The sequence below is a fragment of the Ptychodera flava genome, chromosome 20 (genome assembly GCF_041260155.1).
Source record: "Ptychodera flava strain L36383 chromosome 20, AS_Pfla_20210202, whole genome shotgun sequence".
Classification (NCBI taxonomy): Eukaryota; Metazoa; Hemichordata; class Enteropneusta; family Ptychoderidae; genus Ptychodera; species Ptychodera flava.
In genome coordinates this window covers 1274299-1292172 of record NC_091947.1, presented here as the reverse complement: position 1 = coordinate 1292172, position 17874 = coordinate 1274299, and the positions used below count along the sequence as shown (strand labels likewise).

The window sequence follows — 17874 nt, the reverse complement described above, 5'->3', positions numbered from 1 at the left end:
ACAGAGGCCTACATTTTATAATCTCTCACAATCAAGCATCCGAATGGACAAATCACCTTACATTTAGTACCATGGCAAAAATCCCCTGTATCGTTTAAAAATTAACTAAAAGTGCACTTACTTTATTCACATATGATAAAATTTACTTGCAACACCAATACATTTAAATCTTACATCTACATTATATTATGAACAAGGTCAAAAACACTGCCGGTAGATTTTGTCGGACTGCTTAAGGCAAAGAAATGGACATCAAAATGTCAAGTATTTGTTCTGCATAAATTACCTGGAGAGGCAACACAGATGATAAGAGAAGACCCAAGTCAAGCTATTAATACGTCTGAAATATTTCCATTAATGCATTAATCATTCGCTTCTAAACTATTTTTCAGGCCGGACAAAATCTGTCTCTCCATGCAACTTGTCTGCTAGTGGCTGCCTGAAGGCGAGAACAGCAAGATGTAATAACTTAATTAAGTTATACTTGACAAATAATTACTACACTAACATATATATGTACAGCCCCCAAGACATGATGTAAATTCAAACCGTGACATCATTGGGTAGCGCTCAAATAGATCTCACTTGAGGGGGACTTAAATCGAGGTGTGTGAGACGTTCAATAACAAGATACAAAATGAAGACATAATGAATAATTTACATACATGCATCTCAAGGTATTCTATAGCAGCGGTAGAACAATAGCTGTATCTGGAACAATTAAAACTGTGTTAACATGATTTATGAATATGTCGTCGAGCTCTCATGTTGACCGACAAATAGCACCTGATATTAAAATTCGCTATCAAAAACCCTGGTGACTTTTACAATAGTCATGAAGATATACGAATGGTGATAAAGCAATATCTAATTATTAAGGCTGAAGTCCATTACTGGAAATAAAATCCCTAAGAGTATCGGTATTTAACTGTTTTACAACATGTTCGTCAGGTCAATCATGAGTGCTCACAGCACCTGTGTGTTGTGACAGTCGAAGTCATTTAGTGTGCGTTAGTATGAGCAGACCGCAGAGGGCGTAATGAGTTCATGTTTAAAGAAAAGAAAGACTACGCGGTATGGAACTTCATTCTATTGAACCTTTGCCCATTGCAACCTGTTGTACTACGTCATGCACATGTTGTCTGATTTGCATACAATCGGTACAAATCCTTTCGACCTCAGTGTCGTTGACCTAAATTCGCAAATAGCTTCAACCTCTACATCGTGGACCGATAACTTTCTTAGTTCTTCGATCTAAAGGAATCGTTTACGTAGAAATGCGATTTCATCTGGCATTTACGTGTCTGCTGGTTTTATCAGGTATGTTATGTTCCTATGGTTTTTTCTCAATTTTCCAAAGGCATCGTAATACGTTGTCTCTGTGCACCGAAGGCAAAGTGATACTTTGAGGTTCACATCGTTAAGTGTTTTCGACTGAGAACTCTTCATAGTGCTGTATAATAGAACCAGACGTTACTTTCGTGTGAAAATATATCTAAACTTCCATATCATTTGAAAAATTCTGATATATTCCACCAAACGGATTTTGCTATGAAAAATGAGGTATTCAAGGGACTAGTAATACTTTCCTCATTGTTTTACGATTTAGCTGCATTGGTCTCTTTTGCAATGTTACACATGTTGAAGCGACCTATTTGATCGGAGACAAAATGTATAACCTATAGCTGCAACTTCTACATAAAGGGAAAAAATGTAATACATCTCTATCCGGATATTCCTGCTATGCGTCTGCGGGGAAATTCTCGAAAGAGTATTTCTGTTATTGGCTGGACAGGAAACATTGATCACTGCAATTTCGCTAATGTTTTCTTAAGAAGTACGGTTGCGAGACTCTGGTGATACGATACAAACTGATTGCTAACATGGTCATAGTTGGTATAAATCAAAGCAATTCGTCACCTCATCACGTACCTCATTATAGTAAAACTGTTTGTATGTCAACTTGAAATGTAAATTAAGATCGTTTATGGTTTTATATCGCTATGATTGATACCGACGCGACAATTGTGTACGTTTATGGAGATTAATCTCCATGTCAAGTTTACGGTTACCTGATAACATGATGGGGTCACTGTATCTATAGTAAGTAAAACATATTAACAGTGGTTATTATCGTCGGCGCTAGCGACTTTAGCTTTGATATTTCTTTTCAGTTTTTATTTTAACTGATATGGTAAACGGTTACTATGGAAGAGGTCATTTCTTCAATGACGATGCTCTTGATAAACTTGCTGCGATATTCGGCAGCTCCTGGTCCAAGCAATCGCCACATGCTCTCAGGGCCATGATGTCAGAGAGAGTTCCTGTCTCAGTAGCTCGGGCAATCATCAATCGTTACGAAAACCAAGTGAGTCAAATCAGTTTCACTGATTTACCACCAGATTCTATCTATGCGAAGATTTCAAGTAAAGCCTTTAAGGGTCAAGGCTCCCCATACCACCAACTTCGAAACTTTATGAAGTGAAAGGTTCTTACAAAGAGTTGAAGGAGTAACTCTTCAAACAAGGCCATCAGAACATAGTCGCTTAATTTTCGCTATATGCTGCATTTCAACAAGTCGGTGTATAGGAGTATCTTAAGAGGTTTGGTGTAGGTTGAAATTTAGCCTTTCATTGCAAGTAACAGTCATTTTGAGGCTTGAGTCTTCTTGTAACATGATTGAAACTAATTTAGGATGATTGAATCTTCATATTTTTCAAATTTTTCAAAAGTGTTAGGTGCTCTATAGCTGAATGTTGCAATTTTATAAATTACTCATAAAAACAAGTGTGTAACTTTAAAGGAAAAGTAGATGAGGTTACATGTGCAGATTCAATCGACATTACTGCACCATCCAATTATCCCAAATTAGTTCTACTCGTGTTTTGTTCAAAGAATATGCGTTACATCTTCCACTGCAATAAATATTTCATATGTATTCCTTTGATATTTTGACATTTAAATTACTTAATTGATGTAACCCAATTGCGAGAACCACAATTGCTAACTTTGTAAGCACACACCGCTACACAGGATATGGTGTTAAAAGAATTTAATAAGCGACAGTGGACAAATACAAGCAGTGATAACCTAACTACGAAAAATACAAAGTCAAACAAAACTACGAAAGTAAAAATCTAGGCAAAACCATTTCAAAACTAAGCACAAAATAACTCAAAGATTGGGTGAGGGGTCTCCGCCAGTCTGCTTCCTGGGCAAAGGTTTGGGTTGCAAAGTTGTGTTTTGCAGACCTTTGGAAAGCCGAAAGTGAAAGTGGTTCCACCGGGCCGGTGGAGACCACCTTCTTGAGTGGGGGTACATGCAATGGACGGCCCAAGCGGAGGACAGTCAAACAGACTGGACGGAGAGACCCCCATGAAAGTGTATGTATGGGTGTATGTTTGTAGGAAGTATGGGTTGGTGACGCTCGAAACCAAGTTGACTTGCTTGGTTGGAGATGAAAGTATGGGACTCGCGGCCCAAGGGGCAACAGCACGGCTCGGGGGGAGTTGTGGGCTCACGGCCCGAGGGGCTGCAGCACGGCTGGGGGGAGTTGTGATCTGGGGGGACAGGTGCCCCTGTGCGGCCCCAGCATGAGGGTGTAATGATGTTTGGTGCTTGTGCAATGGGGGGTGACGCTCGAGACCAAGTTGACTCGCTTGGTTCGAGATGAGAGTATGGGATAAGAGCCCCGAGGGGCGGCAGCACGGCTCGGGGGGAGTTATGGGCTCACGGCCCGAGGGGCTGCAGCTGGGGGGACAGGTGCCCCTGTGCGGCCCCAGCATGAGGGGTGCAATGAAAAGTATGGGATACGAGCCCCGAGGGGCGGCAGCACGGATCGGGGGGGAGCTATGGGCTCCTGGCCCGAGGAGCTGCAGCTGGGGGGACAGGTGCCCCTGTGCGGCCCCAGCATGAGGGGTGAAATGTGGGTGAAGCTCAATGGACTCCGGTCCCGAGGAGCTGGAAGCACGGCTCGGGGGGAGCAATGATCTGGGGGGACTGCAGGTGCCCCTGTGTGGCCCCAGCATGAAGTGGTGATGTGGCCCGGCAGGTCCGAAATGTGGTGTACAAGCGAAACCAAAAGAAAGTGGCTACCGAGTGGCTAGTGTCTCTACAAAAGGCCCTATGGCATAGTCATTGATTGAGATGCGTGACGCAGAAGGCTTTCTGATGTCCGAATATAAGTACGGTAACAGTCACTGGACCACCTGCCGAGAGTTTGAATAAGGTGGTCTGGAAGGTGGGCGTGTGCGGCCGTGGTGGCTGCCCCAATGCGAAATGAATGTCCAGCATACAGGTGGGGCTGGAAGCCAAGGCGTTAAAGTAAGGAACGAAGCAGCGCAGTGAATGTCTCGCGGTTTAGCGGTACTCTTTCTGGAAGGATGAAGAGGGGTTCCTGAGGCGAAGAACACATTTGTCGGCGTACTCTGAGGAAACGATGGATTGTTGTGACTGGGCATATCGTTGACTTGGTGGCGAATAGACGAAGTTTAAAGCCACGGCGCATTTGATCTGTCTTTGATGCCTTAATGTTCACGGAAAGAGCATCCGGATAGCCCTGAGTGTCGGTTTGGACGTTGAGGTCGCGAACGCACAGGTTATATGCAGGGTTAAAGGAGCGTCCAGAGCAGGTGAATTCGCTACAGCGGAGAAAACCAAAGAAGGCTAAGACGAACGCAGATTCCAGCAGGAGGTCTAGATATGGTCCATACACAGTCGAGCGGAGCAGCGAGCACAGTTGTCGCAGGATATCAAATGTTATGGGTAGCCGGGGGCGTGACGATGGTCCTTGCAGCCGTTGAATTCCCCGTAAGGTGTACTGGAGACGAAGGTGTGGCTGGTTGTTAGTTGAGGTGAGTGGGTTTGGCAGACCCGCCATTATGTAGTGATGACGGATGCCGGCGAGATAAACCTTGATGGTGGAGTACTTGAGGTGAAGGTGGGTTGCACAGTGGACGATGAAGTAGATTAGCAGGTCTTCGGAGATGGGTGGATAATGAGACATCTGTACATGGGTGCCGTACCTTGCGGAGAATTGTACCCACGAGCGAACTCCGGTTGCATAAGATTCAATTGTCCGGGTGCCCAGTGCAGCTTGCTTGAAGGTGGCGGCCACCCTATTCAGTTGAACATTATGTTGGAGGGTAGTTGGCAGGGTGTCGCATTGGCCAAGGGAGCCGCTTGGCGGAAGCGTGTCATCTGGAAACGAGAAAGAGAATCAGCAATTAAGTTATGTTTGCCTGGTATGTGGTCGGCATGGAACATGAAATTATGGGAGGCAGCGCAAAGCACGAGGGTGCGCATCAGTTTCATGATTGATGGTGACTTGGAACGGCCTTTATTGAGAATATGGACCGTGGCCATGTTCGCAGTTGAACACCAAGCGTTTGCGGGTCCATGATTGGCCCCAAAGTAGAGCTGCGATGACGATTGGGTAGAGTTCCTGAAAAGCAATGGAGAGCTCACGGTTGGCGTCAAGCTTGAGATGGGGGGGCCAGCGTGCATTAAACCATTGCCGTTGGAAATACCCGCCAAAACCAATACCACTGGCATCTGTAAAAAGCTGTATTGCTGAGGCCCTTGTAGCGTGGGAGTCGAGGAACATTGATACTCCGTTCCAGCTGGAGAGGAAGCGGTGCCACATCCGAAGGTCAAGTCTGCTCTCGGCGGTCAAATGGATGCGGTAGTGGAGTTTCCGTGCTCCTTTTGAGATTTCGATTAGGCGTGATATGAAAGTTCGCCCAGGTATAATGACACGGCATGCAAAGTTGAGGTGCCCTAGGAGGCTTAGCAGTTCTCGTTTTGTACACGTGGTGCGAGATAAGAAGGACTGGATGAGGGCGGCTATTCTAGACAGTTTATCGTGAGGGAGCCGCGCTTCCATCTTCACCGTGTCAAGCTCTATTCCAAGGTATTCTAGTATAGTAACGGGGCCGACGGTCTTGTGTGGCGCGATGGGTACAGAGAGTCTCTTGAAGATGAGGGTAATTAAGGCCATAGTGCGGTCCGCATCGAATGATGGTTTGTCAACTGTTAGGAAGTCATCTAGCAGGTGGAAATTATCTCGATACCGTAATTTTCTTGAGCAATCCAGCAGATGGCCTTGGAAAGCTGATCGAAGATCTTAGGGCTGGAGCGTGACCCGAAGGGCAGTCGGGTGAAGAAATAGAAATGTTTTTTCCAGTGGATGCCATAAAAGTGCCATAGCGAGGGGTGAATAGGGATGAGCTTGAAAGCATCAACAATGTCAGTCTTGCACAGCCATGCTCCTCGGCCCGCCCTTTGGATGGCTGCAATGGCATCGTCTATCTTTACGTAGGACAGCGAAAATTCCTGTTTGTCGATGAAGTCATTGACGCTGGGTGTGTCTTCATTGTTGTGAGGAGATGACAAATCGACGATTAGGCGTTTTTTGGCTGAGTATTTCTTTTTTGCGATACCTAGCGGGCTTCAGCGATAAATGGCGTATGTTGGCGTGGTGAAAGGGCCGATAAGATAGCCATTTTGCAGTTCAGAGTTAATTTGGTGCGACACAAAATCCGGATCTTGTCGGACTGAGAGAAGGTTGCGACAGATGAGCGATGAGGAAAGTTGACAGCGTAGGCCTGTGTTAAATCCTTCAGAAAGTCCTGTAAGCAGGTACTTGACGAATCCTTTGTCGGGATGATTTGAAAGTTCGGAGGCAAGGGTGCCAATATTAATTGGTGTTGATGGTGTACAAGTGTCAGCGTTAAATGTGGATGGCGTATCGTGCAGTCAGGCTCTGTTAGCTTGGTCTTTAGGTCGACATTTTCCTTGAGCTGATGAGTGATCGGATGAGTAGCATACCAAACACACGTGGGAAAAACCACAGTTACTTCGTTTGCAACCAGGCTGGGAGTTGAAGTTATTGCAGATTTCCTTACCCTGGTAGGTGACGCGTCTTCTTCCGCTTCTATCGACGGTCGATGAAGGCGATTGGAACCTTATGGGATTGCTGTTTGGTCTCTTAGTCTCGAGGTATGGGCAGACTTCGGTGGTATGCACTGCGCTATTGCAGACGTTGCAAAGGTTGGCCTTGAGACCGAGAATGTCGAGGTGTAGATGAGCGAATCGCGAACTCCCCAGTCTAGTTTGATGCCATGATTTAACAGGAGTGCGGCCGCCTTGGCGGAAAAGTCGCGGTGGTAATCGTAGAAGGCGAAACCGCTGAAACGTTTTGACATGCCAACGATGTCCGTGACGTATGCATCAAGTTCTGTTCGACGATTAGGGAATGCCTCACACATGACGTTTTTATAGACGGTGAAAGCTTGAATGAATTCAGTAATGGTGAGAGGTCTATTTACTCTGCCGTCCTGGAGAGGTTTCAGAGACAGGGCTTCGTTGCCGATGATGATATGTCGTTCGCCATCGTGGTAATTGTAGCCGGGTATGAGTAAGCAGGCAAGATTGATATCCTTACCTGAAAGAATATCGCGGCGAATAGCAGGTGAAACCAGTTCGACGTTTGGCAGTCTTTCGGATGGTATACCGCGGCCCTGGAGGAGGTTGTTGGGAGAAAAGTTCGAGGCAAGCGCGACCGTGTTTACCCCTGGGTTGGTCGCCTGAACGGGCCGATCATGAGCTGCCTGGGCGCCGCCATCTTGGTTCTGCTGGGGGCCGCTGTTGTTGCCGGAAGTGAAGGCTTCTCCCCGCAGGTCGGTGAGAGGGCGTTGTTGCAGTAGATTTGCTATGTTGGCCATGTTGGCGGCCATGTTGGCCATCGAAGTCTGCAGGGCGGAAAACATTTCCATCGTCACGACTCCCGATTGAGGTGGTACTTGTTGATACTGTTGATACTGGAGTTTCGCTTTGCGGTATGGTAACGGCAGCTGATTGAGGTTGTGGGAGACCGTGGGCAGCCGTCGCTACGGTGGCTGGTGCAGTTGGAGCGGTCTGACCTTGTTCGGCAGCAGGGAGGTCAGGAGTGGACGACGCCCCTCGCGTCCCTGATCGTGCACGGGTCACTGGACGAACGTACGGCGTTACGCGCGGCGTAGACTTCTTGGTTCTTTTTCGAGGAGGCATTGTCGGCGCTGTGGTCCGGTAGAAACGGCAATGAAAGGAGACCGGGAGTGACTAGAAACGAGCAGCAGGGAGTGTTGTAATAGCTTGGCAGACAGCCTGATGGCCTAGAATGAATGAACTTGGACAAGAAGCTTGCAGCAAGGATTAGGTCAAGTGCCGTGCGCAAGAAAGATGGTAGCTAGATAGCAGATGCTAAGTGTCTACGTCAGTAGATGAGTAGATAGATAACCAGTATAAGATGTCTACGTCAGCAATGCAAAGTGACTTCGGGACATGTTGTTCTGCAGGCAGCCTAGCTCCGTGGACTTACAAACTGGATTTGTGTTAACACACAATTCCTTATTTTGGACAGCCCAATATAATTATTGGCTTGATTACATTATTGTACTCATTAAAAGTATGTACTCTTTATGTCTGCTGATGGCGTATCAATACTTGCTCGGTAAAAGTTTGTTTGTTTAATCTTCAGCATGGGTCTGGCGTTGTCCTTTCTCCTGTTCTCCGGAACTTACAAAATCGGGAAGATTTTCTGCTGACTCTGTTGATCCTCCAGCAAATGAGGAATACCATCGGAACCACCATACTTGACGGACTGCAGAAACAAGATACTGACAGGACCTACTCATTTACTGCTGACGCGTGCAACTGCTCGCTGTATTTTGTGTAAGTTATTGTCATCATTTACCTTTAAAAATCAATTTTCTGTGCAACTCTTGTGGAATATCCCTCTGTTTGTCATGTATGTTTGTTTGCAGAAATATCTCATCCTTGCATTCTGCTCGTTTCAAATAATTTTATCCTCCAAGACTTCTATCTATGATTTTTTTTTCACATTTAAACCAGCGAGTGTTTATTAAAAACAAATAAATGTTTACGGGGTCGTTTTGCGAACTTCGCTTTTCATTCGCAGCTCTTGCATTAAGTGAGCACTATATCGATGCACTATTTATGCTGTTTTCTGTTTTATTTAGAGATGAAACCGATCACAAAGTCAAGGGCCTGGTACCAGATCTGATAGAAGAAGGTATAAAAATCAGTCATATGGAATAGACGTAGCATATCATCGTTATTCACTGTGTCATCGAAATGTACTGTGTGATCTTATAAACACCGTTGAACTCATATATGTTTCTAGTCTTCTCGCTCTAAAATAAACAACAACAAAAATGACAGGTAATCTAAACTAAGAAAAAATGAGAGAAGGTCTACAATCAATAAAGCCAGGTATTTGACATAGAGAAGAAGTCTTCCTGTTCGGACCAAAGAATGGAATGTGGAGTGGACGAGATTCGGGTAAAATACGACAGCCCTAATCATAATGTATAGCATTCCACAATGCTCAATATAACATCAACGTCGTCTTTTACTGAGAAGCATGATTACACACAAGGGAAATATGCTTTTAAAATGGAAAGCGTGTAAACAAATTTGCAGATCGAACTCTTTGAAAACATCACATACTGAGAAGTATATTCTAATGTGGTGAACGAAACCTTTATCATCAAATATACGAGAAACGTATAACAGCTAAAGTGTGTAACTTGATTGTTTGATGCTGGATTAATTTTTCTTAATTGTCGTTTACACTATATACATAAGGCATTAAGTTACTTTAATTCTTCCACCAATAGTTTGCAAGGAAGCCGGTAAAAGATGTACCTTAGAGTATGCTCCATATGACAAGTGTCATGTCGGTGGTATCGGGACTGAGTACGAAGCTGCAGGAGTCGGTGAGAACGTTATTTCATCCATAGATTCCAATGTAAATGAACCGTCCTCATAAATGTAAACTTTCGAAGATTTTCTAAGGAGTCAACATTTTTCGAGAAGTCATATCATTTGACATTGTTGCTAAATAGTTCAATAAATCCAATCAAATGCCATAAGAGAAAAACTTACGTTATTTTGGGGTTTGTTCTAGTAGGCAATGCGCAAGACTAACTCTGTTTAAAAGGTTTTCCGGCGCTTTTAGGATATATAGTTCGCATTGCACTTTGCTGAATATTATACTTAATACCAACAATGTACCTGACGGTACGTGCGCCATTTTATCTCTAATACACATACAGTGCAGTAACATTAGTGCAAACACGACTGGAACTAATTTGGGATGATAGGATGAGAAGTAAGGTCATGTTAACCCGCAAATGTAAGCTCATCTGCTTTTCTTTTAAGTTACACTCTTGTTTTTATGGGTCATTTGTAATATTGCAACATTCAGCTATATGGCACCTAACGCTTTTGAGAAATTTGAAAAATATGAAGATCCAATCATACCAATTAGTTCCAATCGTGTTTGCATTATTTCTTTGATTGACACGCCTGTCTGGTCTTCCTCACTCAGGTTTACTTTCTCGACAATTCGATGGTTGTCCAGTGACAAAAAACGCCGAGATGTCGCGGGCCTTTGGCTTCACCGATCGTTTGCTGGAATACGATGGACCATCACGTTTCTTCGTTCCTGTTGGAAACCCAGGGAATTTTAATCCCAAAGACATAACCGGAAAGACTATAGGCAAGTTATGTACTTAAATGGAAAAACTGCTCATACACCCAAATTTTAATTGTATCTTTCTGGTCTGCTGCTCCTGCGGACTCGGGATACTTTTGTAATGAAGTTTTCATAGTTTCAATTTTTTTAAATAAAAAAATATTAATTGTTATGGCCCTGATACGGTTTTTGCGGACCGAGGTTATACGGCTGTACCCGAGCGTGCGAGGGACCGTTCGCCGTACGACCGAGGTTCGCAAACACCGTACCAGGGCCGTAAAGGTTTTATCATATACCGTATGGAATGATCAATATGTACTTAAAAATATTGTGCAAAGACTTGGCGAAAGAAATTCATGCAATGTCAAAGATTTATCTCCATTTTGAAAAGCGATTTACATATCCCGTCGCGTATTGATATACATGACGTCATTTGTTTATACCTGTAGAACTTGTAGAGCAATGTCGTATACAAAGACTAAGGCGTAAAGCGAGGTGTAAGATGAACGGCGTAGTTTAACTTATTGTAAATTTCATCGCACCGGCAGGGAGATGTGATCATTAGCAAAATGCTCGACTGAAAGAAATATTGCGCCTTTAATTTTATGAGTATTTCGCGGTGAAATGACCGTTAAGCCAACATGAAGCTTGGCGACGGGTGACAGCCAGGCTTAGTTTATCCGTCACATGATCGCACTCGATCTTATTTATATTCACTTCACTTTCAAATCTTTCAAAAACGCAGATATCTCGATAATGTGCTTAGTCAACACTGGATTTTAATATGAAACCTTGAGAAATATCACCCGATTTCGATAACTTCACTGTCGCCCGTACGATCAAAACGGAGGGGATTTTCGAATCTTGCGCTGGCTTTGTTTACGAATGGAACGTTTGCTGATAACAACGCGCGTAGTAGCCAGAATGAAGTTAGTGCTGAAATGTAGAGCTTGCCCATATTTGGGCAAAGTGTACCTGGGCGTGATACGGCAAATTATTACACAAACGTGAGAGCGTCTTTTCCCATAGCGTTACACAGGAACGTGGCTCGCGGTATATGATAAGAATTTGTTTTTAGAGTCAACACGGGGAAACTTTAACCAATTAGAATGTCAATTGGTAATTTCAAATGTCAATTTGGTAATTTCTTAAATCCTTAAATATGAATGGAAACGTTATTATTTTACTAATGATTATGACAGAAAAGGATTTCGAGAAAAGAGTTTCTCTGTTTCGAGGGCGTGCTGCCTCAAGTGTACACTCTCTCAATGTAGTTTTAAAAACTTTTCAAAAATCATTTTAAAAAATTATTGAGAGCAACAGAAATTCAGTGTAGACTTATTGCATAGCGGTTTAGCTCTCTGATGGACACTGTTGAGGCGTGAGAAAAATCTCCCTGAAATAGTCACGTTGGTAAATAGCTGAAGTTCCCCTCATTATCCAAATGGGTATCTCAACGTATTTTGGGAAGTAGAACAAAAGGCTGTTAAAAACAAACAAAAATAATGAAAAACTAAAAAATGATAACTCCTGGCCCTTCAGAGCGCTCCTCCTGGCCTTATTTGGCAACTAAAGTCAATATCTTACACGGTATGATTTGAGAAAAAAGCCATGTAAAAGGTATAAAAATAGTCCAAAACTAACAACCAACATATATATATAAATAAATAAATAAATATATATATATATATATATATATATATATATATATATATACACATACACACACACAGAGGCAAACTCGCGGTTGTAGTAAAACCTAAACAGCGATGATTTTGTCGAAAATCTACAACACGTCTTAGTTTCTGTTTCAAGTTCGTAAATCGAAGTTTGGCCTGGCAAAAAATGGCCCATAAACATTGCAGAACCATATGACCTACATGTCGTCCTCAACACATTGACCGTATACTGCCCCGCAGTGGCTGAGGACACTCTAGCAGCAGACTCGTCTGCCATCGGACGGTCCTTTTTGAGCTCACCGAACGTGGATATTATTGCATTCTGATAAAATATTCATCCTCTTTATCCAAAAAGTTCAAGCGCTTTATCCGAGAAAATCCAATGATATATTTGTTTGACGTAATCGTACACTCGTCTTCGTCTCGGGCGCAGCATATTCCAGTTGAGTAAAGTTATAGACCTCCATTACAAATACTCGTAAAACTCTTTGATGATATCAAACAAAAAAATGGGATTTTATATAAATATAGCATCTATATATCTATCTTTCTAGCTATCTACCTATTTATCTATCTATCATTTATACAAATAATATCTATCTATCCATCTATCCATCTATCTATCTATCTATCTATCTATCTATCTATCTATCTATCTACTTATCTATCCATCTGTCTACGTATCTGAATACATCTATCCGCATATTAATACAATACATACATACATACATACATACATACATACATACATACATACATACATACATACATACATACATACATACATACATACATGCATGCATGCATGCATGCATGCATGCATACATGCATTCCATTCATTCATTCATTCATTCATTCATTCATTCATCATTGCAGGTGTTATCAAAGGTTGGAATAGCAATCTCCGCTGTCTACTTGAAAACAAAGTCAAGGGAACCAAGGCACTTACATCAAAGCAATTGCGGGCCATGGGCGGCATCTCAGAATTGAGCCGAGCTGTCCTGGATAATCAGGTATGAGGTGATTGTACTGAGAAATGCTCTAACTTGTACTAAGTACTGTGATATGATAGTACCATGGCGAGGTCAGTAACACTGGCCGGTAAGAGTTCAGGTGAGTTGTAGCTCTAAGATAAATATATATTAGCTAGATCCTTGACCTTATTTGATAATAACAGAACATAACGTAAAGTCAAACACCAAAAATACCTTGATCTACCTGTCTGTCGATTAAATGTCATTACAAACTCGCCAATCACGGTACCCGCATATACAGTGGTGGACAGATTGCAGTTGATTTGTATTTGCCACTGCTGACTTATCGTACATATAACAAGCCCCTTTATTATCTTTCCTACGATATTGAAGCGTGCTTTTCACTATGATGACAGACACGATGGGGTAAGGCTGCATCCACAAGCACCTCTGGAGGGAGGAGGGACGGGCGGGAGAATCAAAAAAATGTTCTCAGATATTTTCAAATGCCCTTAACAAACTCACAATGCGTTCAAATCCCTCTTGTGACTTGATATAATTTTGAACCCCCAAAAAGAAATTTGACCGAAATTAAAGGTGGGTCGTATTTTTTTGCGCAAGCATTTTTGAAGGGTCATTAAATTCCACACATGCCTATTAGGGAGGGTCGCCGTGTTTTGCGCAACTATTAGAAGGCTAGTGTGACTGATGTAATGCTTCGTCCAAAAATATCAAATCATAATACTTGGGAGTTTATCGGACAAACTATTAACATTCCCCCCCCCCCCAAAAAAAAAATAACACCAAGATATATCCGTATAAATGTAGGCTACTTTGTTTGAAGTGGCAGATAAAAAGCTAAGGGCATGTGTGTAGAATTAAAAAATGAATTTCGGATTTCATCGGTAATGTTGATTCACTAAACATGGTAGTCTATGAAAAAACTATGAACAACATTTTGCAATATAAAACTAGCAATATCTGTGCATTAATAGGTGTTTGTTAATTTATATAACTGTGCTTGATCAGAATAGGATGATTACAATTGCATATCTGTTCACGAAACATGAAGACATTTTATTTTACAATTTCACTAAAATGTTGGTAGTCCATGAAAAAACTATGGATAATTTTCACAATACTAAACTATCTAAATCTGTGCTTTGATATAAATGTATGACAATTGATACAAATGCACATGATTCAAATAGAGTGTTTGAAAGTGAAGATATTGATAACAAATATATGATATAGGAAGTATTATTTCACTTCTCATGGTAATTTACAGGTAAACTATCATATATTTTACCGACAAAACTTACTATATCTGTAATATCTAAGTATATATTAGCGTTGTTAAATACTGACTTTATTGTGAGTTTCTTGATAAACAATAATATCGCTCTCTGTACAATTACCAGCCAAATAATAAATGAAGGTATTCATTACAGCCATTGTTCCTTTTGCAAACACGTAAAACAGGTTTGGAAACAGGATGACTCCCTTCATCTGCCAGGAAAACTGAACACAATTAACATATTTGTATGAAAGTGGCTTTAGCTGTATCACCGTCCCTCCGGAGGGACGGTGGCTGTATCTTTTTGCCAATCATGTATGTTTTGTTCTGCGTATTGACTGCAGTTTCTTGTTCTGCGCACATATATGCTAGAATGACAAAATTCTGTAAGACAAATACTCTGTATATGCATGTGTAAGGACCGTAGTCATTGTTATTGATGACAAATGAATTCTAGCCCGGACGACTTGAAGTCAAGTTTAAACAATAACAATGCTTGCTGTACACATATGGCTGTGCTGGACTTTACATCACGCTTCAGGGAGACAAGAAACTGCAGTAGATACACAAAGCAAAACCACCAAAAATTAATATTAACATGCCAACACATATTTCATATCAATTAGAGGCAGCTTTGTTTCGATTTCCCCGGGCCCCTTTAAGTCCCCAAATCATTCAAATGCTCCCAACATACCCTTGATATTTTCAAGTCCCTTCCGTCAAGTCTCCCGCCGCCCACTACAGAGGTGTTTGTGAATGCAGCCTAAGGCTATAAGAATTATGTACATTTTTGCGAAGTTCTTCGCTGAGTTACTTAATGTGACTGTTGCGTTTCGATGGAAACTTTTTACGTTATTTAGGCGGACGTTGGCTTTTTTCGCCTTCGATTCTGTTGGCAAACGAAGGCGCAGATTATTTTCCTTGTTGTGCCGGCTAAGAAAACATAACTGATTTCTAGTCTGTCATAAACCTTTGCATTCATAAATTAGCCCTGTAGTTAGATTACGTGTGTTTAATAGACTACTGTGCACGGACACTTCGCGAGACGAATTTTTTGTGTGGAATTGATTCGTTCTCTTCTCCTCTCATCACCACTTTCCCTCTCTTCTCGTCTATTCGAACTTATTTTTCTTGTCACAATTAGATTGATGCATGCTTTGTTCTGTTATGGCCTAACGGCGACGTCGATGAAGAACACGCAGGCATGATAGGTGGGACACCGGACGGACTTGAGCCAGTAGGTGACGTCTTCAGGTGTTCTGAAGGTGTGTACATAGGTGCCCGTAAAGACAGTCCTATGCTCCAATGGTTCAATACCGCCTTTAGGAAAATGAAGAAGAGTGGTAAATTCGCCAAATTGTGCAGGAAAGCACAGATTGAATACGGTGAGATTCTCACTCACAAACTAACTATAATTATATCTCAATCAAAAAATAATGCAAAATGATATTTTTTTTTCAGATTGGTCATAGACAGTCGAGAAACGCTATGGATTGGTATACATCATGACTCGGCAAACCCTTTGCACCACAGTTAAACATGAACTGGTCTCAACGTGATATTGAACAGTAGCGACGCTCGAAATAGGCTTGCACCGCTGTCACAGCTGACTTTTACAACAAAAGTGCATGGCTACTACAAACATTGCCAAGAAACCTTATTCGCAATATAAAACACAACACATACGGGTCAAAATTCGTATACATTATTGTTATATTTTCGACACATTCTTTTGTACAATGAATTATCTTATCCCCTGAGTCTTCTCTAATTTTAAAGAGAATATGGTCATCTTATTTGGCAAATTGTGGCAATGATGCACGCCTTATGAAGAGTGATGTCACTGGATGAAATATTGTGTAAGCCTAGCTCCAGTGCTGCTTTGATTTTGGAATTACAGCATAATATCTTCACACACTCATATTGCTCCTTTCCCACATTGCTTCTTCACTGAAATGGTAGTCGTAAAATCTCCGCGGTCATATTTTACTGTAACCCTGGAGATATGCACATGAAAACTTCATCAGTTTTTGAGATGTTCTCTAACTGCAATAATTTTGCAAAATTTCCATGAAAGCGAACAGAATGCATGTGCGCTGTCATAGATTCTCTTACGATTCCAGTGACATTGAACTTGTAAGTTTTGTGTACACATACTATGTTTACACTCAGGCACTCGATTCATTTCGGGGGCATAAGGCGTAAAATAGTCTGCCCGCTGTGATGTATCGATTGGTCTGGAACTCGGAGTCACGTCACGTTGTTACGGAGGGGAAATTGGAAAATGTTGACGCTTAGAGTTACTTGTGATCAATAGATAGTGTAAATATCGTATATTGAACCTTACATTATTCTTCTTATGTAGCTTGGCACATGCTGTATGATGTATGAAACCTTTCTGCAAAAGTATTATAACACCAACACATATGGCGGAATAATGTATTTACCAACCAAATTATCATGTTATTTACCTATTCTGTCGAATTCTGTCTATTGGCACTTGATAATACCTTAGTAAATAAATATACACCTATTATCACATGCGCCTTGTATCATATAACATTTGTCTCATTTATGCCTTGTTACATACTCGACTTGATATCGTGGCCAATGCAACACAAATGACACAAAAACTTATATGACTGAACATTTGGTTATGTACTCTTCGTACGTTTTCGAATTAAGATATTCTTCATCCGAGTTTCGGTCTTTTATCTCTCGAAGGTACAAGAGGCCGGATAGACTGTGCTCTGTAAGAGATCCTATACGATATAGGAATGCCTCTGAAGTCGACTACTCACCGTACAATATTCCTACACGAAACCGTCTTCATCTCGAACATAGTTTTTCTAGTCTGATTAAACGTGTTTTCAAGCTATAAGTTAAGTCGTTTTTAATTTTTTAGTGAGACGGCTACTTGTTTGCTTTGCTATGAATAAAGTATTGTTTTCAATTTGATAGGGAGTTTTTTATTTCACAAAACTTCAACGGGTAATTACAGCAATGTAATACGAAGCTCAGTTTGATTTCCATTAGGTAATGATAAATAAAAATATATTTCGAAACGAAAAACCATTCATGTCCGAGTCGTCTGCCTGATTGGGAATACCATAGACAAGTTCAGATGAAATTTACCAAAAGTCGTAAATCTCTTTCCCATATCGACACTGTTCATACTCAAGCGGGCATTGTTGGTAAGATAGGTTATAAAATTAAATGTGAAGGGACTGTGACAAAACTAATCAAGTGTTAAGTGTTAATGACGAATAGTATGAATGTAATGTTTACTCAAATTGAGATACCACATCGTCATAGAGGTTAAAAATACATATCTCCGCTTTCGAAAATCCGAAGGTCAACGATTTCACTGACTAAGGGGCCTGG

General features: G+C 41.6%; 2 protein-coding genes across 4 annotated transcripts; one reads left to right on the top strand and one right to left on the bottom strand.

The window, feature by feature from the left end:
• Positions 1-1145: 1145 nt before the first annotated feature.
• Positions 1146-17562, top strand: LOC139119716 (uncharacterized). 3 transcript variants are annotated; one of them, XM_070683582.1, is made up of 9 exons: positions 1146-1320; positions 2175-2368; positions 8519-8712; positions 9021-9073; positions 9681-9779; positions 10394-10564; positions 13096-13232; positions 15635-15755; positions 15952-17562. In XM_070683582.1, exons 1-9 carry the CDS (start codon positions 1278-1280, stop codon positions 15960-15962), a joined length of 1023 nt encoding a protein of 340 aa, XP_070539683.1. In that variant the 5' UTR covers positions 1146-1277; the 3' UTR covers positions 15963-17562. The 3 variants fall into 3 exon arrangements, with proteins under 3 accessions (XP_070539683.1, XP_070539682.1, XP_070539684.1); XM_070683581.1 differs by having other exon boundaries at positions 1148-1320; positions 15635-15875; positions 17215-17562; XM_070683583.1 differs by lacking the exons at positions 1146-1320; positions 2175-2368 and adding an exon at positions 8100-8223 and having other exon boundaries at positions 15635-15875; positions 17215-17562.
• LOC139119715 (uncharacterized) lies at positions 4319-5998 on the bottom strand. The gene is made up of 2 exons (XM_070683580.1): positions 5467-5998; positions 4319-5199 (listed from the first exon to the last, which is right to left on the bottom strand). The coding sequence occupies exons 1-2, from the start codon at positions 5996-5998 to the stop codon at positions 4319-4321; spliced, it is 1413 nt and encodes a 470-aa protein (XP_070539681.1).
• Positions 17563-17874: the final 312 nt, after the last annotated feature.

Bases quoted from the DNA above. Each gene is read 5' to 3' on its own strand.
- LOC139119715 (XM_070683580.1), bottom strand. From the start codon at position 5,998: ATGGCCTTAATTACCCTCATCTTCAAGAGACTCTCTGTACCCATCGCG. The intron at 5,200-5,466 runs GTGAGCTCTCCA...TCTCGTTTCCAG, and splicing joins TCTCAAGCTTGACGCCAACC to ATGACACGCTTCCGCCAAGC.
- LOC139119716 (XM_070683581.1), top strand. From the start codon at position 1,278: ATGCGATTTCATCTGGCATTTACGTGTCTGCTGGTTTTATCAG. The intron at 1,321-2,174 runs GTATGTTATGTT...ATTTCTTTTCAG, and splicing joins GTGTCTGCTGGTTTTATCAG to TTTTTATTTTAACTGATATG. The intron at 9,074-9,680 runs GTATAAAAATCA...TTCCACCAATAG, and splicing joins ACCAGATCTGATAGAAGAAG to TTTGCAAGGAAGCCGGTAAA.